The following is a 26,337-nucleotide window of genomic DNA, read 5'->3' as shown; positions in this document are numbered from 1 at the left end:
TTTGGTATCTTCTGACCCTAGTAAGACCTGATCGAAGATGCAGGGGTGGCAAAGCCCCTCTGAAGTGATGCATTCTGTGAGGCCCCCACACTGCCAGGTCAAGTATCCACCCTGTAAAGAATAGGGTGGATAATGAGCACAGCACCCATTTGTGAGGCATGCAGGACTCATGGTTACAGGGAAAGGTGACTACTGGCTATCAGAGTCAAGCATATTTACTTGACTTAGGCTAGGGCTCATCTATTGCTTGCCTCCCAAAGGTTGTGGAAATTTCTGCTTTCCTAATCTGTGTTTCTGTGGTATACAGCTGGAACAGAGGCAGTATGTATACATATATAAAACAGATACTGTATACATATATCTGTTTTTACAAGGTGCTTTTGGGCCGGGCACAGTAGCTCACACCTGTAATCCCAGCTCCTTGGGAAGCCGAGGCGGGCGGATCATGAGGTCAAGAGTTAGAGACCAGCCTGGCCAACATAGTGAAACCCCATCTCTACTAAAAATACATAATTTAGCCAGGCATGGTGGTGTGTGCAAGTGATCCCAGCTACTAGGGAGTATGAGGCGAGAAAATCACTTGAACCCGGGAGGCAGAGGTTGCAGTGAGCCAAGATCATGCCACTGCACTCCAGCCTGAGTGACAGGGCAATACTCCATCTCAAAAAAAAAAAATACACAGGGTGCTTTTTCATGTAAGAGTCACTTTGTTCCAGAGGCCTTGATTCTTATGTGGAGGTCTGAAGAGAAAAACTGAGTGTAAGGAAAAATTACCCTTGAAAATTGCTGCAATTAGGCCAGATGTGGTGGCACATCCCTGTAATTCCAGCACTTTGGGAGGCCAAGGCAGGAGCATTCCTTAAGATCAGGAGTTTGAGGCTATAGTGAGCTATGTTTATGCCACTGTACTCCAGCCTAAACAACGGGACAAGATTCTATCTGTAACCAAAAAAAGAAATAAAGAAAAGAGAGAGAAAGAGAGAAAAAAGAAAAGAAAAGAAGGAAGGAAGGAAGGAAGGAAGGGAGGGAAGGGAGGGAAGGAGGGAAGGAGGGAAGGAGGGAAGGAGGGAGGGAGGAAGGAAGGAAATCCCTGCAATTAACCAAAAAAGAATACCATATAGAGACATCATCTGTCAGTATGACCAACACAACCAATTTTTCTTCTGATGTTAGAATAGATTACTATTTCTTCCACTGAGACTAAGGTACTGAACTTGATTTTGACATCTTATACAAAAAATTAAAAAGTAGCTTTAAACACTACAAATGCACACACAGCTAAGCCACTATGGTTAAACTCACATATGTTACATCAACCTTTACAACCACACTGTGAGCCAGGTATGATTAGCCCCATTTTACAGATCCAGAAATAGAAGCTAGAGGGAGTTAAATGCACGTTACCAGAAATGACACAACCATTGAGTGGTAGAGCCAAGACTTAAGCTTAGGTACTTTGACTCTAAGTTCAGGACTCTTGTCACTATTTTAAATTATTATCTATTTACTTATTTTATGGCCCATGGTCTTCCAAAAAGGATTCCAGGAGGATTTTCCTTTATAGTTCTCAGTCCCTCCCAGCTGCCTGGATCACAGAATTCTGCTCTGCACAACAGATGAAAATTTCAACCTATGGGCAGAACTTTTGTGAGCCTGTGTGATCATCAACATGTCTTAGATTTATTGTCATAGTACTGTGCTGCCTCTGCAAAGGCTAAAAAGCAAGGAGATTTTTCTCTGAGTTGGATACACAGAGTTCCTGGAAGGCTTGCCTCTCAAGGTTCCTTCATAGGCATATTTCTGAGGAAGAGGCATTAGGGAGAAAAAGAAAGCTATAACAACTTTCATATAAACTGAAATAACAACCTTCCATTGGAAAGGTGAGTTTCTATGGGATTAAATGTGAGTCTGACCCATCTATACCTGAGATTGCCCTGGTAAAATAGCTTCTATCTAGAACCTGTGGTTCCCAACTCTGGCTTCATGTTAGAATCACTCAAGAAATTTTTCAACAACTGAGGCCTTCCACCTAGAGATTTTCATTGGTCTGGGTAGAGTCTTGACCTCAGGTACTTTTGTTTTTATTTATATGTGTGTGTGTGTGTGGTGTGTATGTATGCATGCATGTGTGTGTATATATATGTACATATACATACATATATGTAATCATCAATATGTAAATATATATATATATATATATTTTTTTTTTTTTTTTGAGGCAGAGTCTCACTTTGTCGCCAGGCTGGAGTGCAGTGGTGTGATCTTGGCTCACTGCAACCTCTGCCTGCCGGGTTCAATCAATTCTCCTGCCTCAGCCTCCCGAGTAGCTGGGACTACAGATGTGCACCACCATGCCCACCTGATTTTCATATTTTTAGTACAGACAGGGTTTCACCATGTTGGCCAGGATGGTCTCAATCTCTTGACCTCATGATCCGCCCACCTTGGCCTCCCAAAGTGCTGGGATTACAGGCATGAGCCACCGTGCCAGGTCTTTATATAGTTTTGAGACAGAGTCTTGCTTTGTCACCCAGGAGTGCAGTGGCATGATCATAGGTCACTTGTTACCTTGAACCCCTGGGCTCAAGCAATCCTCCCACCTCAGTCTCCCAAAATGCTGGGATTACAGGTGTTAGCCACTGTGCCCAGTCTCAAGTAATTTTTGAAAGCTCCTTGGGTAATTCTAAAGTGCAGCTAGGGTTGAGAACTCTAGAACCTACCATGTACTGGACATTATGTTGGCACTTTCATTATTTCAGCTAATCCTGGCAACAATACCATGAAGAAGACAATATCGGGAAGTTTAAGTTGTAATCCCTAAATCCCAAAGCAAGTAAGAGACAGAGTTGAATCAAGGTCAGTCAGACCCAAAAGTCCAAGCTGGTGGCAGCTGAGTCTGCAGCTGTGGTCAGAGTGTTGAGTCTGCTTTATGAGTCCATCTTTGATTAGAGACAACATTGTCTGGGGTGGAAAAGGGCTCAGTGCTGAGACTGACCTATCTGTTCCTTGCACTGAGAACACTCTGGTTTCTTAGGCCCTCCTCACTAAGAGGGAACAAGAGAAGGCTTCCCAGGACAGGCTTCGAACAGAAAGAGCCGAGATGAGGCGGCTGGAGGTGGAGAGGAAGAGAAGGGAACAGGAAGAGAAGAGCCAGCTCCAGCAGGAGGAGCTGGAGAGGGCAAAAAAGATGGAGGAGGAGCTGGAGCTGGAGCGGCAGAGACGCGCAGAAGAGATCCGGTAGGTCGGGCAAGCCAGAGACTACAGCCATGTTCAGAAGCAGAAGAAGAAAAGGCAATGGTTGACCTCCCCTGGAGACAATGTTTGGTTCTGCGGCTCATGCCCCCAAAGTAAAACAGCATGCGTCATTTTTCTCTATCCTCAGTTTTCCTAGGAACAACACCGACCAGAAAGAAGCTGTAGCATCTCAGCCAAGGGCATGGGTACATTCTGCTAAATGTCACTCACATTCAGGTTTACAACCCCACGTGAGGGTTACTCACATTGATGGTCATGAGATATTCTTGGGAAGCCTCTGAGATTCAGTCCAGCAAACATTTGCCAAGCCCCTGCGCTTTGCTGTCTGCACTGTGCTAGCCCCTTTCACAGCCTCAACTGCAATTTAATCTTCACAACAACCCTGTGAGGCAGGAGTTTTGAAATCCTTAAGAGTGAAAAATGAACTTTTGTGCCAGGGTACAGAGCTGTGAACTGAAACTCTGGTTTCAAGCCCACTGGGCTCTTGTCTCTGCTCTTCAATCCTGGCTTCCCTTGGAAAACTGAGTCTCCTGGGAATGGGATGCTCCCTGTGGCCAGTGGGCTCAGAGCCTCCCCCATGGGCACTGTCTGTTGGCTGGTCTCACAAGCATGCCTCACTGTTTTCTGCCATTTCCCTGCGCATCTTGTGTTTTCTCAGCTTGAGGAAACAGAGACTCCAAGAAGAACAGCAGCGGCAGGACAAGGAGGAAAGAAAGCAGCAGCTCCAGTTGAAAGCAGCCCAGGAGAGAGCTCGGCAACAAAAAGAGGAGTTTCGGAGGAAACTACGAGAACTACAGAGAGAAAAGCAGCAGAAGGAAGCTGAGAGGGCCGGTGAGGGGGTTCTTGAGCTCTTTGCATCTCTCTTCTATTTGGGGCAGAAACATTTTTATCCAACTGTGAGTGTTCATGTATTCCTATCCTAGGCCTTAGTGTATTAAGCATTCTAAATATATAAACTATTTTTTTCAAAATGATTATGTATGACTATAGTGTGTTAATATAGCTCTAAATAAGAAAGTAATGACTTGCTTGTGGAAATGACTCCAGAGACCTTCTCTCAATCCAACAACCTCCTGAACTGGGAACTTGCCCTTCCCTTTGCCCTCTCGGCATTGCTCAGGAGCTACCTAACTTGGAGACACAGCCTTACCCCTTTCTTCCTTCCCTAGCAGATGAGAACAGTCACAAGCATCTTGATAGCTTCAGGGCACTTTCAGGTGCTGATGTGTGGAATCTCACCAGCCTCTTTTTAAAAATTATTACTTATTTTTAATTGACATAGAATAATTGTACATATTTACAGAGTACAATGTAATATTTGACACATATACAATGTGTAATTATCAAATCAGGGTAATGAGCATATCCATCACCTCAAACATTCATCATTTGTGTTGGGAACTTCAAAATCCACTTTTTTTTTCTTCAAAATCCATTCTTCTAGCCAAGTGTCGTGACTCACGCTTGTAATCTCAGAATTTTGGGAGGGCGAGGCAGGTGGATCACCTGAGGTCAGGAGTTCGAGACCAGCCTGGCCAACATGACAAAACCCTGTCTCTACTAAAAGTATAAAAATTAGCTGGGTGTAGTGGCACGTGCCTGTAGTCCCAGCTACTCGGGAGGCTGAGGGGCTGAGGCAGGAGAATTGCTTGAACCCAGGAGGCGGAGGTTACAGTGAGCCAAGATAGCATAATTGCACTTCAGCCTGGGCAACAAGAGCAAGACTCTGTCTCAAAAAAAAGAAAAAATCTACTCTTCTAGCTATTTGGAAATAGAAGTTGTTGTTACAGTCACCTACAGTGCTATAGAACACTAGAACTTGGGCCAGGTGTGGTGGCTCATGCCTGTAATCCCAGCACTTTGGGAGGCCAAGGCGGGTGGATCATGAGGTCAAGAGATCGAGACCATCCTGGTCAACATGGTGAAATCCCATCTGTACTGAAAATACAAAAAATTAGCTGGGCATGGTGGCGCGTGCCTATAATCCCAGCTACTCAGGAGGCTGAAGCAGGAGAATTGCCTGAACCCAAGAGGCGGAGGTTGCGGTGAGCAGAGATCGCGCCATTGCACTCCAGCCTGGGTAACAAGAGCGAAACTCTGTCTCAAAAAAAAAAAAAAGAACATTAGAACTTATTTCCTCTATCTAGGTGTACTTTAGTAGTCTTTAACCAACCTCTCCCTAACCCCTCAACAACGCCCTACCCTTCCCTCCCTCTAGTAACCACTGTTCCATTCTCTACCTCCATGAGATCAACAATTTTAGCTTTCACATGAGTAAAAACATTTTATTTATTTTTCTATGCCGAGCTTATTTCACTTAATGTAAGTCCTCTCAGGATCATTCACATTGTCGTAAAAGACAGAATTTTATTCTTTTTATGGCTAAGTAGTATTCCATTATGTATATATACCACATTTTCTTTATCCATTCATCTATTGATGGACATTTATATTGATTCTATATCTTGGCTATTGTGAAGAGTGCAGCATTAAACATACAAGTGCAAGTATCTCCTCAATATGTTGATCTCCTTTCCTTTGGACATATACTAGCAGTGGGATTGCTGGGTCCAGCCACACCTTTGAGGAAGAGATAAGAACTTCAGCAGACCACACTGTGGCCACTTCCTGATTCTGGCTGTAGACTCAGTGCAGCTGAGGAAGCACCAAGTTTCTCTAGACCCTGATCTGACACTGCTCCCCAACCCAGCTTCATACCACCACATAAACACACCAGGCTCTGGAAAAATTCTTCCCCAAGGCTTTGTATTAACTGCATAGTGTACTACACATAGTAGGAGGTACTTAATAAAAAAAAAAACTTTTTTTTTTTTTTGAAACGGAGTTTCCCTCTTGTTGCCCAGGCTGGAGCACAATGATGCAATCTCAGCTTACAGCAACCTCTGCCTCCTGGGTTCAAGCAATTCTCCTGCCTCAGCCTCCCGAGTAGCTGGTATTACAGGCATGCACCACCACACCCGGCTAATGTTGCATTTTTAGTAGAGATGGGGTTTCTCCATGTTGGTCAGGCTGGTCTCAAACTCCTGACCTCAGATGATCTACCCACCTTGGCCTCCCAAAGTGCTGGGATTACAGGCGTGAGCCACCATGCTTGGTCAGGACTCTTAAATTAGTAAATTAATCCCCAAGGTACTACTCAGAGAGGATCTGGCAGCCAGCTAGCTGGTTAAACTGCAAAATTTCTCACAGGGAGTCCCTCAGAATCACAGATTTGAGAGTTGGATCAGAAAATTGTTTTCCCCAATAATGATCCCTGCTGAGCCCACCCTCTTTTCTATTCTCCAGAGGCAGAGAAGCAAAGGCAAAAGGAATTGGAAATGCAATTAGCAGAAGAACAAAAACGCCTGATGGAAATGGCTGAAGAGGAACGACTGGAGTACCAGCAGCGGAAACAGGAAGTGGAAGAGAAGGCTCGGCTGGAGGCAGAGGAGAGGAGGCAAAAGGAAGAGGAAGCAGCAAGACTGGCTCTGGAAGCCACAAAACAAGCCCAAGAACAGACCAGGTACTCGACATTTGGGCAACAGTTGTCATTGGGGGTTGTTCAAGGGCTTCACTGTCCAGCACTAATGCTAGCCTTGCACTGCCTTTGGACAAGAAAAGTTCCCCCACCCCAAGCATGGTTTGGAAGACAGAAAGGCATAGAGGGATTCTTTTGCTGCAAATATCAAGGATTCCTCCATGGCTTAAAGAAGTTATACTGAAGCTACAAGGGAGTTTAGAGAGATCCACCTCAATCGTCTAGTTGATAGATGAAAAAGGCATGTCCCAAAGAGGAAAAGGATCTTGATCACGAACAAACAGTGACTTAGGAATAATGCCAAGACCAGATCTAAGACCCCCTAATTCCATACCCATTGCCTTCCTTGGTATCTACTGAGTGCCTGTTATGTGCCAAACACTGTTACAGACACTAGGAATTCAGGAGTATGAAAGACAGAGAAGATGGCTCCTCCCATCACATTTACATTCTAGGGGCGGGGGTGGGGACAAACTCTAAACAAAGACTTTTTTTTTTTTAGACAGATTCTCACTCTGTAACCCAGACTGGAGTGCAATGGCACAATCTCGGCTCACTGTAATGTCCACCTCCCAGGTCCTAGTTCAAGCTATTCTCCTGCCTCAGCCTCCCAGGTGGTTGGGATTATAGGCATGTGCTGAGATGCCCAGCTAATCTTTGTATTTTTAGTAAAGACAAGGTTTCACCATGTTGGCCAGGCTGGTCTTGAACTCCCGACCTCGTAATCCACCTGCCTCGGCCTCCCTAAGTGCTGGGATTACAGGCATGAGCCACCACACCCGGCCAACAAAGACTTTTTAAAGCCAGCAATAAATGCTATGCAGAAAAAATTTTAAAATGTGATAGGACGCCGGGCACAGTGGCTCACACATGTAATTCTAGCACTTTGGGAGACGAAGACAAGAGAATCACTTCGAATCCCTTGAGCTCAGGAGTTCAAGACCAGCCTAGGCAACAAAGTGAGACCCCTATTCCTACAAAAAAAAAATAATAATAATTACCCGGGTATGGTGGTGAATGCCTGTGGTCCCAGCTATACAGGAGGCATTTGCAAAATTTCTCGCAGGGAGTCTCTCACAATCACAGATTTGAGAGTTGGATCAGAAAATTGTCTGGGAGGTCAAGGCTACAGTGAGCCAAGATCAAGTCACTGTACTCCATGAGCAAGACTCGTTTTTTTAAAAAAAAAAAGAAAGAAAAAAAAAAAACAAGGGGGGCAGGCATGGTGGCTCACATCTGTAATCCTAGCACTTTGGCAGACCGAGGTGGGTGGATCACCTGAGGTCCGAAGTTTGAGACCAGCCTGGTCAACATGTTCAAACCCCATCTCTACTAAAATACAAAAATTAGCTGGGTGTGGTGGCAGACACCTGTCATCCCAGCTACTTGGGAGGCTGAGGCAGGAAAATCACTTGAACCTGGGAGGCAGAGGTTGCAGTAAGCCGAGATCAAGCCATTGCACTCCAGCCTGGGCAACAAGAGTGAGAAAAAAAAAAAAAAGATGCGATAGAATTGCATGTGGCTTATTTTAATTGGTTAACCAGGGCAAGACCTCTCAGAAGAGGTGTCATATATGGTGAAACTTGAATGACAAAGAGCCACATAAACATCTGGGAGAAAAATATCCCAGCAAGTAAACAGTAAGTATAAAGGTCTGAAGAAAGAAATGAGGCTGGCATGTTGGAAGAATAAAAGACAGTATGGATGGAATGAAGGGGACAAAGGGCAAAGGATACTTCCAGATGAAGTTAGGGACATAGGCCAAGACCAGATCTAAAATGAGGGCCTTGTTAGAAGAAAAAGCAAAGAATCAAAGTCATCAGAGTTTTCCCCCTTTACTCTCCTATAATACTGATTATCATTGCATCTTACTGATAATAAAAACTGAGGTATGTATTTCAATTGACTCTTTAAAAGCTAGGACCTCTATAGTTGCTACATCATGAACTTCTCCTTAGAGAAAGTAACTAATAACTGTCCCTCTTTAGAACCACCAAAGTTGAAAGGTAAAGAGGTACAACCCAGAAAACCATGTGATTCCAACCTTAACTGTAAATACTTTTCCCTTCAAATATCTGTCCACAACTTAAGCTGAATCTAAGATGACAAATACTCTTTAAGGGACCAAAAAGAGAAGGCAGCCAGTGCAACTCGATTTCAAGGTTGTCTACTAACCTTGAGTTCTTCCTCCTCTGGACTTTCCTCAGCTGTTAGGTGAATTACAAAATGGATCATTAGGCAAGCCCTCACTTCATTTCAAAATTATCTATTCCATGTACCATAGCAGCAGAATATTAGGTTCCTAAATATTGAGACCACAAGCTAACTATCGGGAGTTCCAACTTTCCATGGGAAGGAAACTGACAGTTATCCAAGGCAAAGCTGGGCAATTTATAAGGATAGTCCAAGTAGCTGAAAGCAGAAAACCAAATAACTAAAGGGATGAGGAGAAGAGCCTCACTCTAGCAAGACTCAGGAGAATTTCATATCAACTTGCTTTATTTCATCTTCACTGTGTGACACTGGCCCAGGTACTTTAACTTCTCTGGCCTGTTTTCTCACCCCACCCCCTTTTTTTTGAGACAGAGTCTCACTCTGTTGCCCAGGCTGGAGTGCAGGGACACAATCTCAGCTCACTGCAACCTCCACCTCCCAGATTCAAAAGATTTATGCCTCAGCCTCCCGAGTAGCTGGTAGGGAGCCACCAGGTTGGCTAGTTTTTGTATTATTATATTTTTTAATCTTCAAAATAGTCTGTATTCTACATTTTTAGTATAAAAAATCCACAATTTAAGCACACCACAGTGTAGGCAGACATACAACGATGAACTTCCGTTAACAGTCAATGGTACAGTCAAACATCACATGTACAGAACACACAATTTAGATGAACTGAAATTATAAGATAAAATAAAATTCAATTTCAGAAAACAAAACTCAAAAGATTAAGGATCCCTGAAATATTCTTAACCCCAATGAGATTTCTCACTGGACTCAAGTCATTTAGCAGTGAGGCATTCACAATATGACCCTATTAACCCAGTCTAGGAATTTTGGGGAGCCGAATGAGTAGCTGCATCAGACACTCTGACAAAAAATAGTAACTAATTTTTGATCTGAAAGGTTCTCTTAATTTGGCTCTAAACACATCAATCAGGCTTTTGAAATGCATCCTCCTCTTTGCCCCTCATATTTTAAACCAACTGTTGTTCACAGAACAGTTTGCACGATACGTTTGTTCAAACATAGCTCAGTTTTTCTTGCACCAAAGCAAATTTGGGTTAGGTTCATGTGTGCAGACACAACCTATGAGGAGGGTCCAAAAGGCACCCTCCGCTATTGCCTGAGGAGATATGAAAGCAGCGGAAGTAACGGGATCTGTGCTTGGGGCACATAGCAGGTTTCAGAGGATCCTTGTGAAAGACTAGTTAAAAGATAACAAGTGGGGAGAAGTTTGAGGAAAGGAGGAAATTAGTTTGACTGGCTTTCTGTCCTGCACCTTTGATTCAATGGAGACTGGCAGGATGAAGTGGAAGACTAAGGTTGGAGATGGGATGGGTGGGGCAAGAGATGGAAAAGAAAAGGCAGACAACTAATGTGTTCCATTTATAACAATATAAATCAAAAACGTAGAGATTAAAGACCAGTCAGAATAATCTGGCAACTTTAATTCTTAGGAAGATCTAAGTTCCCTTTAATCCTAATTTGGTGTTTTATTACCAAACTCAAAAAGCAGTATGGTACACTATTACTCCAGAGAAATTAAAGGAAGATCCTTAGGGCGGCTTCACCCACATTCACATTATGAATGGATACCTTCCCTACCACAAAATGCTTTAGGGAGATACCTACCATTACATGATTCCTTATTAAATTTGAAAAGTGTCTGAAAGTTTGGGCACCAGAAAGACGCCCCAACAACATGTGTCTAAACTGCAACTTCAGGTTAATATGACTAAAGCAGTTACACTGTGAGAAGTGCTGAAGGTATATGATGTCTTTCCCGGCACAAAGGTGGCCTTGGTTCCTCAGCAGATGGTGTAGCCACCATCTGAACCACCCATGAAGCTCCCTTTCCACTGAGTTACAAGGATGCTGGCTCCCTGCATGACTGCAAGCTGAGCAGCATTGGGAGGGCATCTAGGAGGTGGAGAAGCAATGTTGCCAGCAGTAGCCCAGCTCCAAATCTGTCATCTGCGTCATACCCTCCTTCCACCAGCCCTGTAGAGCCAGCTGGATAGATGGGACCCACTGGATAATAAGCCATGGGGATTGTGGAACCAAAGGCCCAACAGCCACAGACTGGGCCATGGGAAGATACAGAGATGCTCCAGGAAATGCAGCTGACATGGTGGGGACTGTCGCAGCCCCTGGGTGCAGTGCTCAGATCAGAGCTCCGAGTAGGCAGGTGGAGCATCAATATAGGGTGTAGCCTGAGGAATATCCAAGGTCTGAGGGTATACTGGATTCCCAGGAGGCTGCACAGGGTAGGTTAGCTGTGTTGGATACTGACCTTTGCTGTTCACAGTGGCTGCAATTCCAGTTCATACCGGCATTGCAGAGACCATTTTTTTCATCCTCTTTCTGTTCAGAGCCACTTCTGTGTCACGTGACAGTCCCTCCGCCTAACATCACTCAACACCTGAGTGGCGCTGCCCCCCAGTTTCTGTATTTTTAGTAAAGATGGGGTTTCACCATGTTGCTCAGGCTAATCTCAAACACCTGGCTCATCTGCCCACCTCAGCCTCCCAAAGTGCTGGGATTACAGGCATGAGCCACTGAACCTGGCCCTTTCCTCATCTCTTAAACGAAGGAGTCCTTTTCAGCAGTGTAAGAATTGAGTTGTCCCGCCACAGTGGCTCACACCTGTAATCCCAGCCCTTTGGGAGGCTGAGGCGGGAGGATCACGAGGTCAGTTCAAGACCAGCCTGGCCAATATGGTGAAACCCTGCCTCTACTAAAACTACAAAAATTAGCCAGGTTGGCCGGGCGCGGTGGCTCACGCCTGTAATCCCAGCACTTTGGGAGGCCAAGGCGGGTGGATCACGAGGTCAAGAGATCGAGACCATCCTAGTCAACATGGTGAAACCCCATCTCTACTAAAAATACAAAAAATTAGCTGGGCATGGTGGCACGTGCCTGTAATCCCAGCTACTCAAGAGGCTGAGGCAGGAGAATTGCCTGAACCCAGGAGGCAGAGGTTGCAGTGAGCCGAGATCGCGCCGTTGCACTCCAGCCTGGGTAACAAGAGCGAAACTCCGTCGCAAAAAAAAAAAAAAATTAGCCAGGTGTGGTGGCACGCACCTGTAGGCCCAGTTGCACGGAAGGCTGAGGCAGAAGAATCGCTTGAACCCGGGAGGTGGAGGTTTCAATGAGCTGAGATAGTGCCACTGCACTCCAGCCTGGGCAACAAAGCGAAGACTCCCATCTCAAAAAAAAAAAAACACTTGAGTTATGCCTTTCCTTTTACTTTTCCAATAGGAAGCTTATGGTACTGTAAACCTCATATGTAAATTTACTAAATGAAGAGTATGATCTTCCACTAAAATCCAAGATGAACAGCCCCAAGTCTAATTGATAATTATTCAAATCTAAAGTTATCCAGCTAGCTTATAAGGATAATTTCTAGGGTGCTTAATAATTATTGTAATTGGGGTGGGGTTGTCTCCTTAGGCAAAAAGCTGCTTTGGAGAAACATCTTCATTTCCATCAAGAACTCCATAAGGAAGCCAGTAGCCTGCAGTGGACACACAACATTTCCAGACCATGGGTTTACTCTTATTTCCAGTTCCTACAAATACCCAGGCCTTAAGGATAGATGAAAACTAAAGAGTAAGTTGGGAGGAGGTGGTGACAAAAAGAGAAACTTCCCTTTATAATAAAGTTCCAAGGGCCAGGCATGGTGGCTCATGCGTGTAATCCCAACATTTTGGGAGGCTGAGGTGGGACGCTTGCCTGAGGCCAGGAGTTCGAGACCATCCTAGGCAACATAGTGGAAACTCCATCTTTATAAAAAAAATTTCAATTAGCCAGGCATGGTGGGGTGTGCCTGTAATCCTAGCTACTCAGTAGACTGAAGCAAGAGTATCGCTTGAGCCTAGGAGTTCCAGGCTGCACTGAGCACTGATGGTGCCACTATACTGCAGCCTGGGTAAGAGTGAGACCCTGTCTCTTAAAAAGTTTCATCCCGTCCCAGTGCCTCCCCCTCCGCATCCCTTCCCCACCTCCCACAAAAAAAAAAAAAAAAAGTTTCATCCTGACCCCATTTAGTTCCATTTCATCTGGTTACCTCAAGCCAATCCAATCTAAGCCATTCTTTACTCTGAAACCTCCATTTTCACCACCCCTCAACAATTCACACACTTTGTTCAACCCAATTGAACTCTTCACTCACCTAAATCCTTTATGCTCTCCAGAACCATATAAATCCAGAAGCCTTGGTGCCTAAAACTGCCCATTTCAGTCTGAAACACTAACGTGGTCTTAGGATAGTCAAAGTATTTCATTTCAATGTGTCCGAAAGAGTTACAGATAAATGAAAATTGTGTAATGCAAATAATTTTGAATTAGCTCAGAGAAACTAATTTATATATTCAAATATATGTTAGGAATTTTATTATACATCTCTCTGTAAAGCAAAACCACAACCATTTTACCCTAAGGATCTAAAACTTAATGTCTATTTAGAACAATGTATATTTGTAATCACTTGATAAATGTTCATTTCAGCAAAATTAGCTGTTTTGTGAGGCCATTCTCATATCCTTAAAGTATAGATTACAGAGCTGCACTCTTGAGTAACACAGCACCAGCTATATGTAGCTATTTAAATTTGTTAAAACATTCTTCAGTCACAACAGCCCCATTTCAAGTGCTCAGTGGTCATGTGTGGCTACTGGCTACCATACTGGACAGCGCAGATGTAGAATATTTCCATGACAGGAAATTCTATTGGGCAGCATTATTCTAAAGCCCTGAACATTAATAAATCTTGAGTTTTAGCCCCTGTGCCTTGAAGAATTAACCACCCACAAAATTTCTCCAGTTGAAAAATTATTGACTCTACCATGATGTCCTTTTTTTTTTTTTTTTTTTTTTAAACAGTCTTGCTCTGTAGCCCAAGGTAGAGTGCAGTGGCACAATCACAGCTCACTGCAGTCTTGACCTCCTGAGCTAAGCAATCCTCCCACCTCAGCCTTCTAAGTTGCTGGGACTACAGGCATACACCACCACATTTGGCTAATTTGTGTATTTTTAATACAGACTGGGTTTTGTCGTGTTGCTCAGGCTGGTCTCAAACTCCTGGGCTTGAGTGATCTGCCTGCTTTAGCCTTCCAAAGTGCTGGAGTCACAGGCACAAGCCACTGTGCCAGGCCCAGGATGAGCCTGGATTAGATATTTATCTTTAACATCTCTCTTTTAATATTTAATAAAATATCCCTTTAACAAAATGGATGATGAAAGATATTTTTAGCATACAAGTTATATAAAAGGATGTTATTTAAATCCAGAGCATCTGAACCTTAATTTTTTCACAAATTTCTTTTGGCCCTACTCTATACTTTACCATCTATGGATGAAAAACTTAATATTTGCAAGTAATTACCTCCAATTCCTCATTAATGTTTGTAAGGTATTTGCTTTCTACAGAAATTACACCTCTACAACCCAGAAATCAAACCTGTTTGGATTCTGTATTGCTGTTATTGGACTTGCTTAGATTTGATCCTTATTTTAACTCCTTGTTTTATATAAGAATGAAATAGAAATAAAATAGTCAAACACTAGATAATATCAGTCACAGTAAACTTCAATATGTCATCTAAACATTTTCTCAAGCTTGTGGACCTTAACTGCACATTCATTCATTCAATCAATTCATTGAACAGTACTTAATCAGATAAGAAAGGAACATCTCAAATAATTCAACCCACAACAGAACAAACACAAGGAAATCATCCTTGTGGGGGAAATTACCATTGCTGACTTTAGTTTCTCCCTTCTTTTACAGATTTAGATGTTGCAGTCAAGCACCAGATAAGAGTGGCTTCACTTTTATGCAAGGTCCCTTAAGAAATCTGATAATGTGTTAAAATTTTTGTTGTGAAATGCCTATTTATCGGCACTGCTAATCAGATAAGCACATGTTTAAGTTAACCATAGCAGAGTGCAGTGCATTTAGAGAAGAATCCAAAAAAACTAAAAACAAGAAAATTATTTCCCCAGTAGCTAAATCACACCACCTAAATCCTGAGAGCCTTCAGACATTTAGAGATGCAAACAAAATTGAGATACCAAACTGGCCAGGCATGGTGGCTCACACTTGTAGTCAGGAGTTCACGACCAGCCTGACCAACATGGAGAAACCCTGTCTCTACTAAAAATACAAAAATTAGCCAGGCGTGGTGGTGCATGCCTGTAATCCCAGCTACTCAGGAGGCTGAGGCAGGAGAATCACTTGAACACGGGAAGTGAAGGCTGCGGTGAGCCGAGATCGTGCCATTGCACTCCAGCCTGGGCAATAAGAGTGAAACTCTGTCTAAAAAAAAAAAAGAAAAAGATACCAAACTATAGATTCACATAGTTCAAATACCCAATCAGATCTGTTTTTCAGTCTTGACAGAAATATGCAACTGTGGAGGATTTTCTTAAAACAGGCCTAGTTCCTAGTCACTGTTTAAGGAATACAAGGATAAATATCAAGTGACAATCTAAAAGCTCTAACTTACACCAAACAAATAATTTTTCAGTCAGGGTCAAACATAAGAACTATAAGATCAAGCCAATCTCTTTCTCAAAAGGTGACTTAAGTAGGTATGTAAGCTGTAACAGTTTATAGCTTATGCATTCAAGGTGGGTTTTATTTGGTCTTCTAAAGTAGTTAAATGACATTCTATTTGAGATAATATGAAACTGGACTGTATGTAGGCAGAGATATAGTAAATTCTGTGATTCATTAGCATTAAAAATAAAAGTTAAGCCCTCTAATAGGAAAAACTAATCTGGTATTTGAATTTTACACAAAGTTTAAATATTTAAGATATAAAGAAATAAGGCCACGCCAGGTGCAATGGCTCACGCCTGTAATCCCAAAACCTTGGGAGGCAGAGAGGGGTGGATCACGAGGTCAAGAAATCGAGACCATGCTGGCCAACATGGTGAAACCCCATCTCTACTAAAAATACAAAAATTAGCTGGGCGTGGTGGCGCGCGCCTGTAGTCCCAGCTACTTCGGAGGCTGAGGCAGGAGAATCACTTGAACCCAGGAGGCAGAGGTTGCAGTGAGCTGAGATTGCGCCACTGCACTCCAGCCTGGCGACACGGCAAGACTCCGTCTCAAAAAAAAAAAAAAAGGGAAAGAAAGCAAGCCAGGCCAGACACAGTGGCTCAAGCCTGTAATCCCAGCACTTTGGGAGGCCAAGGCGGGCAGATCACAAAGTCCAGAGTTCGAGACCAGCCTGGCCAATACGGTGAAACCCATCTCTACTAAAAATACAAAAATTAGCCAGGCATGGTGGCGCGCCTATAGTCCCAGCTACTTGGGAGACTGAGGCAAAAAAAGTACTTAAACCTGGGAGGCAAAGGTTGCAGTGAGCCCATCACACCACTGCACTCCAGTCTGGGTGACAGAGCAAGACTCCATCTAAAAAAAAAAAAAAAAACTACACAGATACATACATACACACAAACACACACACACACACACACACACACACAGAAATAAAAGGAAAACATAAACAAAATATACCAAGCCTTACCATTCTGTAAATTGTTAAAGGAACAATTGAAATTATCAATATAAATCAATTAAGAATTTTTGGCATGCCAATTTATTCAACATGATTAGGTAACTGTATCATATATATGTTCCATATAGGAATATCAAGTTTTTTTAAAAAAACAGAACACTGAGTATTAAAAAAGTATTGTGGCCCTAATTAAATCCTTGATTCAGAAGGCACTTCAGTAACTTTCAGTGCTTCAAAGTCATTAACATCATCACTGTACAGTAATGAAGAAAAAATTTGTACCAGGTGTAATTTCCAGTATCTATGCAAGAAAACCTTACTTTAGGCATTTTCTTTTTTCTTTCTTTACAATGGAAACAAAATAAGCATTAGTACGATTTTTACAAATATCGTTTATTTAATGAAGCTGGTACAGACAATGTCCATTTAAAACCCATATCCCAGGCCAAAAAGGTACAAATAAAATCAAAAAGAGCAGTGTTCTGTTGTATTCATTTCTGCATGTATATCTTTATTAATTGCTAATGAAAATTAGAACTTTTCTGGGATCTTCTGACAAGATTTTTTAAAAATCTTAAAATGCCTTTTCTTCAGTGAAGCCATCTTTGGAGTTAGTCATTACTCTCACCTTATCTGTCATCTTGACTTCAACCTGATATTCCTCTTCTTTTGGTCCAGACCCTCAAATTTTAAAAGTAGCTTCATTAAGGAAAGGTCATTTTTCCACAGTTCAGTTCTCTGAAAAACTTCCATCTCCCACTGAAAGTCACAGTCCAGGAGTGAAGCAATCACATGCTACAACATCAGGGCCAATTGGAAAGTCATTATGAACACTTGCATTGGTCGATCTTATTTATCACCACAAGCCTGAAAATGCAATGTCCTGAAAAAGGTGCCCTCTCTGTGCACACGTAATTTTTAAAAAGGAAAGGGCAATACGAAGGGGACTGAGGCTTGATCACCAAAAATCAGCACAATGAAAACAAACAATAATGAATAATGACCACTAGAATTCAAATTACCAGATGTTTCAAAGAGATGGGGTGCCAGTTTTCAATTCTGTTTTGAACACCACATTACAAAAGAACTAGTTTTAAAAATAAAAAAGGATTGAGGGAAAAGAAAAAAAATAAAAAGATTATCTAAACTGTTGAATGACCCCCCGTTTGTTCCTGATAAACTTCAATCACATCTTCTTCCTCCATTCCCAGCTGTAAGAGGAAAGAAAAATGTTAGTAGAATACAAAAGCACTGTTTTTAAATTGGCTACAATTATGTGACCACCAATTTAAAAGTGTAAAGAGATCCAAATGTGACCCATACTTACAATCCTCTAAGATTAAGAATCCTGCTTTCTGGCTGGGCGCGGTAGCTCACGCCTGTAATCCCAGCACTTTGGGAGGCCGAGGAGGGTGGATCATTTGAGGTCAGGAGTTTGAGACCAGTCTGGCCAACATGGTGAAACACCATCTCTATTAAAAATACAAAAAGTAGCCGGATACCTGTAATTCCAGATACTTGGGAGACTGAAGCAGGAGAATCACCTGAACCCAGGAGGCAGATGTTGCAGTGAGCCGAGATCATACCACTACACTCCAGCCTGGGTGACAGAGTGAGACTCCATCTTAAAAAAAAAAAAAATAGAAAGAAAAAAAAATCCTGGCTGGGCACAGTGGCTCACATCTGTAATCCCAGTACTTTGGGAGGCCGAGACGGGCAGATCACAAAGTCAAGAGATCATGACCATCTTGGTCAATATGGTGAAACCTCGTCTCTACTAAAAATACAAAAATTAGCTGGGAGTGGTGGTGGGCGCCTGTAATCCCAGCTACTTGAGAGGTTGAGGCAGGAGAATTACTTGAACCCAAGAGGCAGAGGTTGCAGTGAGCAAAGATTGCGCCACTGCACTCCAGCCTGGGCGACAGAGGGAGACTACGTCTCAAAAAAAAAAAAAAAGAAAGAATCCTATTTTCTTCAAAGAACACAGAGGTGTCTTTCCTTCTCATTCTGTCTATTGAGTTATCCATCTTACTTTCCTGACTCAATTTCACTACCAAGGTTTATTCGCTGTATAAAACTGAAGCGTTGGCTGGGCACGGTGGCTCACGCCCTCTAGTCCCAGCACTTGGCCAGGCCGAGGTGGATGGATCACTTGAGGTCAGGAGTTCAAGACCAGCCTGGCCAACATCATGAAATCCCGTCTCTACTAAAACTATATAAATCAGCCGGGTGTACTGGAGCATACCTATAGTTCCAGCTACTCGGGAGGCAAAGACAGGAGAATTGCTTGAACCCAGGAAGCAGAGGTTACAGTGAGCCGAGATCGCACCACTGCACTCCAGCTTGGGCAACAGAGCAAGACTCTGTCTCAAAAAAAAAAAAAGGTGTTTTTGACAGCTATGTTAAAGAACTTTTAAATTTAATGAAACATGTATTTAATAGTTTAAATGATAGTTTGACAGCATATATATTAATTTGTTTTTGGTTTTTTTTTTGAGATAGTGTCTCATTATGTTGCCCAGGCTGGAGTACAGTGGCACAATCTCAGCTCACTGCAACTTCAGCCTCCTGGGTTCAACCTCAGCTCACTGCAACCTCAGCATCCTGGGCTCAACAAATCCTCCCATCTCAGCCTCCCCGGTAGCTGGCACAACAAGCACATGCCACCATAGCCAGCTAATTTTTCTATTTTCAGTAGAGACATGGTTTCGCCATGTTGCCCAGGCTGGTCTCAAATTCTTGATCTACAGTGATGCAGCCCGCCTCAGCCTCCCAAAGTGCTGGGATTACAGGCGTGGATCACTGTGCCTGACCGAAAAGTTTTAAATTTTATAGGTAACATTTTTGTGTAGAATTTATGAAAATTAAATATGTTAAAAATTTTAAAAACAAAAGAAAATTAAATATGTTAAGAAATTTAAACATAACAGATATGAATTAGGATTTTAAAATGATCAGAATGGCTCTAGTGCTAAGCTATCTTGGTTGTGGCATATTTATTAATATTTAAATTATTAAAGATGCTTTTAAAACAATTTTAATTGCTCATATAGCATGGTAATTATTGCAAGGAATAAAATTCCAAATGTTATTAGAAACCTTCAAAACAGGAAGACAGCACAAGTCCTTGAGCTATAAAAAATATGAAACTACGAACTTCAAGAAGTACATTCACAGAGACTAGTGAACAATAGCACAGGAGAGTCACTCCCTTAAAGACCTACTCTCTCCCACTGCCCGAACATTCCTCTGAAAAGATAGTCTCTTAATTACAAGGAATGTCTAAGGCATGTGTCAGTAAAATGTATTGGGTATCTATTGTACGGTCCTAGAGATTATGCCAAGTTTGGTCAAGAAATTACAAGATGAGTTTGGAACTTACTGTGCCAGAAAGTAAGGAAGTATTCAAGAAGGTGGTAAATACTAAACCTAAGGGGAACATTTAATGAGAAAGGGGATATTCACACAGTTTCAAAGTATGTCCCCTCAAATTACTTAATTTTAAGAGGAAAACAGTTAACTACACAGTTAAAAAAAAAAAAAAAAGACAACACTTAAACTAAGTGATCAAAGCCTCAGCAACATAGGGAAACTCCATCTCTACAAAAAATTTAAAAATTAGCAGAGTATGGTGGCACATGCCTGTAATCCCAGCTGCTCAGGAGGCTGACAGTGATAGTGTAGGACTGCTTGAGCCAGAAGTTTGTGGCTGCAGTGAGCTATGACTACGTTCCAGCCTAGGTGATATAGCAAGAGACCCTGTCTCAAAAAATAAGAGAAAAAAAAAAATCTCTTCCTGCATCAATTCGCTTAGAAAAAAAGAAAAAGAACTAAGTCTCATGTATGCTTAAAAATAACAAAAAACAAAAACAAAAAGCCCAAGTGACAAAAATTAACATCACCAGCTGCGCACGGTGGCTCATGCCTGTAATCCCAGCACTTTGGAAGGCTGAGTGAGGGAGGCGGATCACCTGAGGTCAGGAGTTCGAGACCAGCCTGACCAAGATGGAGAAACCCTGTCTCTACTAAAATACAAAATTAGCCGGGCATGGTGGCACATGCCTATAATCCCAGCTACTCGGGAGGCTGAAGCAGGAGAATCGCTTGAATCTGGGAGGCAGAGGTTGCAGTGAGCTGAGATCACGCCATTGCACTCCAGCCTGGGCAATAAGAACAAAACTCCATCTCAAAAAAAAAAAAAAATTATCACCAATAAGGTGGCTTCATGCCTTCATGTGCTCCAAATATAACCTGAGAAAGACACATTCATTTATACAGTATCCTAGCCAAAAATATATAGCTTGAATCTAGTCATGAAGGAACAGACAACCCCAAAGTAAGGGACTGTCTAGAAAATAATTGGTTGGTATTCTGGTAAAATGTCAATGTCATGAAAGACAAAGAAAGGCCAAAGAACTGTTCCAAATAAAGGGTGATTAAAGGCACACTCTAATAAAATATGTGATACTAAACTGAATCCTGTGCTGGGGAGGAAATTTGTTATATGACATAATTGGGACAAAAGACAAAATTAGGTCGTACATTAAATTTAAAGTATTCTAATAGTGTTACGTTTCCTGAATTTGATTAATAGTACAGTGGTACTGTAAAATAATGTTTTCTTAAAAAATGCACACTTAACAAGGCATAAATGGCCACAGTGTACACAAGCTACTCCCAAATGGTTTGGAGGAAGAGGAAAAATACACACACACAGGCACGCACAAAATAATTAAGCAAAGATATCAAAATGTTAAAAATAGGTGAATCTGGCTGGACACAGTGGCTCACACCTGTAATATCAGCACTTTGGGAGGCCAAGGTGCGTGGATCACCAGAGGTCAGGAGTTCAAGACCAGCCTGACCAACATGGTGAAACCTCATCTCTACTAAATAAATAAATAAAAAGAACAGCCAGGCATGGTGGTACATGCCTGTAATCCCAGCTACCTGGGAGGCTGAGGCAGGAGAATTACTTGAACCCGGGAGGTGGAGACCGCAATGAGCTGAGATTGTGCCATTCCACTCCGGCCTGAGCAATAAGAGTAAAACTCCGTCTCCAAAAAAAAAAAAAAGTTAATCTTGGCGGAGAAAAGTTGCTATACTGTTCTTGCAAATTCTGTAAAATAAAAATTATTTCAGGCCAGGCATGGTGGCTCACACCTGTAATCCCAGCATTTTGGGAGGCCGAGACAGTGGATCACCTGAGGTCAGGAGTTCGAGACCAGCCTGGCCAACATGGTGAAACCCCATCTCTACTAAAAATACAAAAATTAGCCGGGGATGGTGGCGTGTGCCTTTAATCCCAGCTACTCAAGAAGCTGAGGCAGGAGAATAGCTTGAACCCAGGAGATGGAGGTTGCAGTGAGCCGAGATTGCACCACCGCACTACAGCTTGGGCCACCGAGTGAGACTCTGTCTGTCTCTGTCTCTCTCTCTCTCTCTCTCTCTCTCTCTGTCTCCTCTCTCTCTCTCTCTCTCTCTCTCTCTCTCTCTCTCTCTATATATATATATATATATATATATATATATATTTCAAAGAAAAAACATTTAAAAATGGAAAAATGGCAAAAAGAACACAGATGCCAAGGTAAAGGCACTCCCACCGCCAACTATCTAAAGAAGGATATTAATATAGTTTCAAAGCAACTCCCCACGGATTATTTATTGATTACATGGGAAAATTTTAACTTTATATTGGATAAATCTGCCAGTTACCACCTTAACTAAGTGACCAAAGTTAACATTAACAGGACAGTCATCATGTACTTCCTGACATAATACACTCAGAAGTACATAGCTTCAATCTGTGCCATCCCCTACAAAAAAAAAAAAAAAAGCAAAACTTAAATCTAATCATGAGGAAAACATTACACAAATCCAAAGTGAAGGACTTAAAAAAAAAAAAAGGTCAGTATGATTATAAAAGACCGAGGAACTGTTCCAGATTCAAGAAAGCTAAAGAGGCATGACAGGCCAGGCTTGGTGGCTGACGTCTGTAATCCCAGCACTGTGGGAGGACAAGGTGGGCGGATCACTTGAGGTCAGGAGCTCGAGACCAGCCTGACCAACACGGTAAAACCCCGTCTCTACTAAAAATACAAAAAAATTAGCCAGGTATGGTGGCACACCCCTGTAGTCCCAGCTACTCGGGAGGCTGAGGCAGGAGAATTGCTTGAACCCAGAGGCGGAGGCTGCAGTGAGCTGAGATCGCACCACTGGACTCCAGCCTAGGCAACAGAGTGAGACTCCGTCTCAAAAACAAAGAGGCATGACAAGACAAGTAGTTAGAATGCATACCCTAGATGAGTCAGGTAAAAAGAGGTTTATAAAGGACCTTATTGGGACAGATAGCAACATCTGACTATTGTAACTGCATACTCAATAACAGGCCAGGCATGGTGGCTTGCCTGTAATCCCAGCACTTCGGGAGTCCGAGGCAGGAGGATCACTTGAGGCCAGGTGTTCAAGACCAGCCTGACCAACATGGCAAAACTCCGTCTCTAATAAAAATACAAAAATTAGCTCGGCATGGTGGCAAACACCTGTAATTCTAGCTATTTGAGTGGCTGAGGCATGAGAATTGCTTCAACCCAGGAGGTGGAGGTTGCACTGAGCTCCAGCCTGGGCGACAGACCAAGATTGCCTCAAAAAAAAAATGAAAAAAAAAATGCCAGGCACAGTGGCTCATGCCTGTAATCCCAGCACTTTGGGAGGCCAAGGCGGGTGGATCACAGGTCAGGAGTTTCAGACCAGCCTGGCCAACATGGTGAAACCCCATCTCTACTAAAAATACAAAAAAATTAGCCAGGTATGGTGGCATGCATCTGTAATCCCAGCTACTCAAGAGGCCGAGGCAGGAGCATCGCTTGAACCCAGAAGGTAGAGGTTGCAGTGAGCCAAGATCGTGCCACTGCCCTCCAGCCTGGGTGACAGAGTCAGATTCCATCTCAAAAAAAAAGAAAAAAATAAGAATGTAGCCATGTTAGATCTCCCACATTTGACAACTGAACTGTGGCTCTTAGGAGATAACACACTAAAATATTTAGCAGTAAAAGGTCATGCTATCTGCACCTTAATCTCAAATGGTTCAGCAATAATAATAATATATGTCTATAAAGAGAGTGATAAAAACAAATGCTGCACACTATTTTGTTTATTTGTATTTTATTTTGGTTTTTTTTTGAGACAGGAGACTCACTCTGTTGTCCAGGCTGGTCTTGAATTCTTGGGCTCATTCACGTGATCCTCCCACTTCAGCCTACCAAGTAGCTAGGACTACAGGCATGTACCACCACGCCCAGCTATCAAATGCCGCACAATTTTATCTTATTTTATTTATTTATTTATTTAGAGATAGGGTCTCACTCTGTCTCCTAGGCTGGAGCACAGTGACATAATCAGGGTTCACTGCAGCATCGACCTCCTGGGCTCAAATGATCCTTCCGCCTCAGCCCCCAAGTAGCTGGGACTACAGGAATACACCACCAAGCCTAGTTAATTTTTTTATTTTTTATTTTTAGTAGAGACGTGGTTTCATCACGTTGCCCAGGCTGGTCTCAAACTCCAAGACTCTAGTGATCCACCCACTGTGGCCTCCCAAAGTGCTAGGATTACAAGGGTGAGCCACCATGCCTGGCCCAAATGCTGTGCAATTTTAACTGGTCTAAGGAATAGGTATATAGGAGATTATTATTCTATTCTCACAATTCAGTAAGTTTGAAATGTTTTCAAAATAAAAAATTAATAACCCTATATTGTTCCTACTATCTGAAATATCAGTAATGTTACTTTGGGTATGAAGAAGGGAATCTATGTATGTAGATACACACACATGCACACACACACACACACACACACTCTACTTTGAGATATCGCTATGGAAGGGAGATGGGTGGAATATAAAAGCAAAGAAAACCACTCACACAATAAAAACATTAAAAGAAGACACAGAAGTATAAAAAAAAGAATAAAACAAGATGACGGAGCCAAATATATTTATATACACTATGCTTCTGTATTAACATTCTCAAAATGGTTCAAAAATCAAAATCCATGACGTATACCAGAAATTTGACAAATTTTAGGAACATTTGTCCATCTTCAAAAGAGATGTAGCATGTGCCCCATGACAATTTCAGTATTCATTATGATTCTACCTCCCTTTTTATTGTCACTTTTGAAGGCACCATAGAGAAGTTCAACCCAAAACATTATTTCTTCTCTCCAACAAATGATAGGCCATTTAAATCAGAGAATATTTAAGAAAAGGGCAGTTTAATACCAGTGAACCAAACTGCTCAAAGGAGAATTTAAATTTTTTCGTGACTCAGGAAAAAAGTATACTCACTTCTTTTGGAGTATGATTATCAGCAATTCTCTGACCCTCAAAGAGAAACCTGAGTGAATTCATTGGAACGCCCTAAAAAGGTAAAAATAATAATAATATATACAAACACACACAAATCTTAGAAAACATTATGGTAACTCTGATGCACAAAAGGCAAGCATGAAAGCCTTAGAACTACACAGAAAATATAACTAGAGAGCTAACTCAATCATAAATACCATATACAGAGTAGCAACTATTTGCAAGGCCCTCCCTGTACCAATTACTTTACATATATAATGATAAGTGTTAAACACAACACTGGAAGGTAGTTATTATCACTTTATCTTCACTTTACAGCTAGGGAACCTAAGGCTTGGAGCTAGCCAAGAACTGAAGCCCAAACCTGTTTCTAAGCCTGTGCTCTTGACCACTACTAGATTCATTTTGCCCTAAATCTGTTAAGCTAGCATAAAAGATAAAATCAGAAACTAAATGAGCACCCTTACTAGCATCCAACTACACTGGCAAAATTGGTTTTAAACAGATTAAATCATAAAATTTAGTAAAGCACAATGGCTAATCTACCATAAACCTGGATGACATAGATAGTACCAAAAATATTACAAAAGATATTAGCATAGGCCAGGTGTTGTGGGGTAATCTCAGCACTCTGGGAGTCCAAGGCAGGAGGATCAGGAGGTCAGGAGCTCAAGACCAGCCTGACCAACACACCATCTCTACTAAAAATACAAAAATTAGCCAGCATGGTGATGTCCATCTGTAATCTCAGCTACTCAGGAGGCTGAGACAGGAGAATCACTTGAACCCGGGACACAGAATCTGCCATGAGCTGAGATCGCGCCACTGCACTCCAGCCTAGATGGCAGAGCAGAGATAGCTCACTTGAGGTCAGGAGTTCGAGACCAGTCTGGCCAACATAATGAAACCCCGTCTCTACTAAAAATACAAAAATTATGGGACGGGCGCAGTGGTTCAGCCTGTAACTCCAGCACTTTGGGAGGCCTAGGCAGACAGATCACTTGAAATCAGGAGTTCAAGACCAGCCTAGCCAACATGGTGAAACCCCATTTCTACCAAAAATCCAAAAATCAGTCTGGCAGGGTGGCGCATGCCTGTAATCTGAGCTACTCAGGAGGCTGCAACAGGAGAATCGCTTAAACCTGCGAGGTAGAGGTTGCACTGAGCCAAAGTCACATCACTGCACTGCAGAGTGGGCAACAGAGCAAGACCCTGTGTAAATAAATAAATAAATAAGAAAATTAGCCAGGACTGGTGGCAGGTGCCTGCAATCCCAGCTACTCAGTCGAGACCGAGGCAAGAGAATCGCTTGAGTCCAGGAGGTAGAGGTTGCAGTGAGCCAAGATGGCCCCACCGCTCTCCAGCCTAAGCGACAAAGTGAGACTCCATCTCAACAACAACGACGACAAAAATCAATTCCCTGG

General features: G+C 42.4%; 2 protein-coding genes and 1 pseudogene across 2 annotated transcripts in view; 1 reads left to right on the top strand and 2 right to left on the bottom strand.

Moving 5' to 3' along the window:
• KIAA2012 (KIAA2012 ortholog) overlaps positions 1-13,043 on the top strand; it is a 133,963-nt gene extending 120,920 nt beyond the window's left edge. Inside the window, exons 20-23 of the mRNA XM_064373159.1 lie at positions 3,035-3,237; positions 3,914-4,086; positions 6,562-6,778; positions 12,467-13,043. Of these exons, the coding sequence (XP_064229229.1) occupies positions 3,035-3,237; positions 3,914-4,086; positions 6,562-6,778; positions 12,467-12,605 (732 nt within the window). The 3' untranslated portion in view covers positions 12,606-13,043. The remainder of the gene's footprint in view (positions 1-3,034; positions 3,238-3,913; positions 4,087-6,561; positions 6,779-12,466) is intronic.
• On the bottom strand, positions 9,753-11,593 carry LOC110567603 (DAZ-associated protein 2-like; annotated as a pseudogene).
• A 3,871-nt stretch (positions 13,044-16,914) lies between the features above and the next one.
• The window catches only part of SUMO1 (small ubiquitin like modifier 1), a 37,094-nt gene continuing 27,671 nt past the window's right edge, over positions 16,915-26,337 (bottom strand). Inside the window, exons 4-5 of the mRNA XM_012446318.3 lie at positions 24,893-24,964; positions 16,915-17,753 (exon numbers count right to left, since the gene is read on the bottom strand). Of these exons, the coding sequence (XP_012301741.1) occupies positions 17,685-17,753; positions 24,893-24,964 (141 nt within the window). The 3' untranslated portion in view covers positions 16,915-17,684. The remainder of the gene's footprint in view (positions 17,754-24,892; positions 24,965-26,337) is intronic.

This window comes from Aotus nancymaae, unplaced genomic scaffold (assembly GCF_030222135.1).
Source record: "Aotus nancymaae isolate 86718 unplaced genomic scaffold, 86718_ANA_hifiasm-v0.15.2.pri h1tg000008l, whole genome shotgun sequence".
Lineage (NCBI taxonomy): Eukaryota > Metazoa > Chordata > Mammalia > Primates > Aotidae > Aotus > Aotus nancymaae.
The sequence above is the reverse complement of the archived record's forward strand: the minus strand, read 5'-3'. Positions and strand labels throughout refer to the sequence as shown.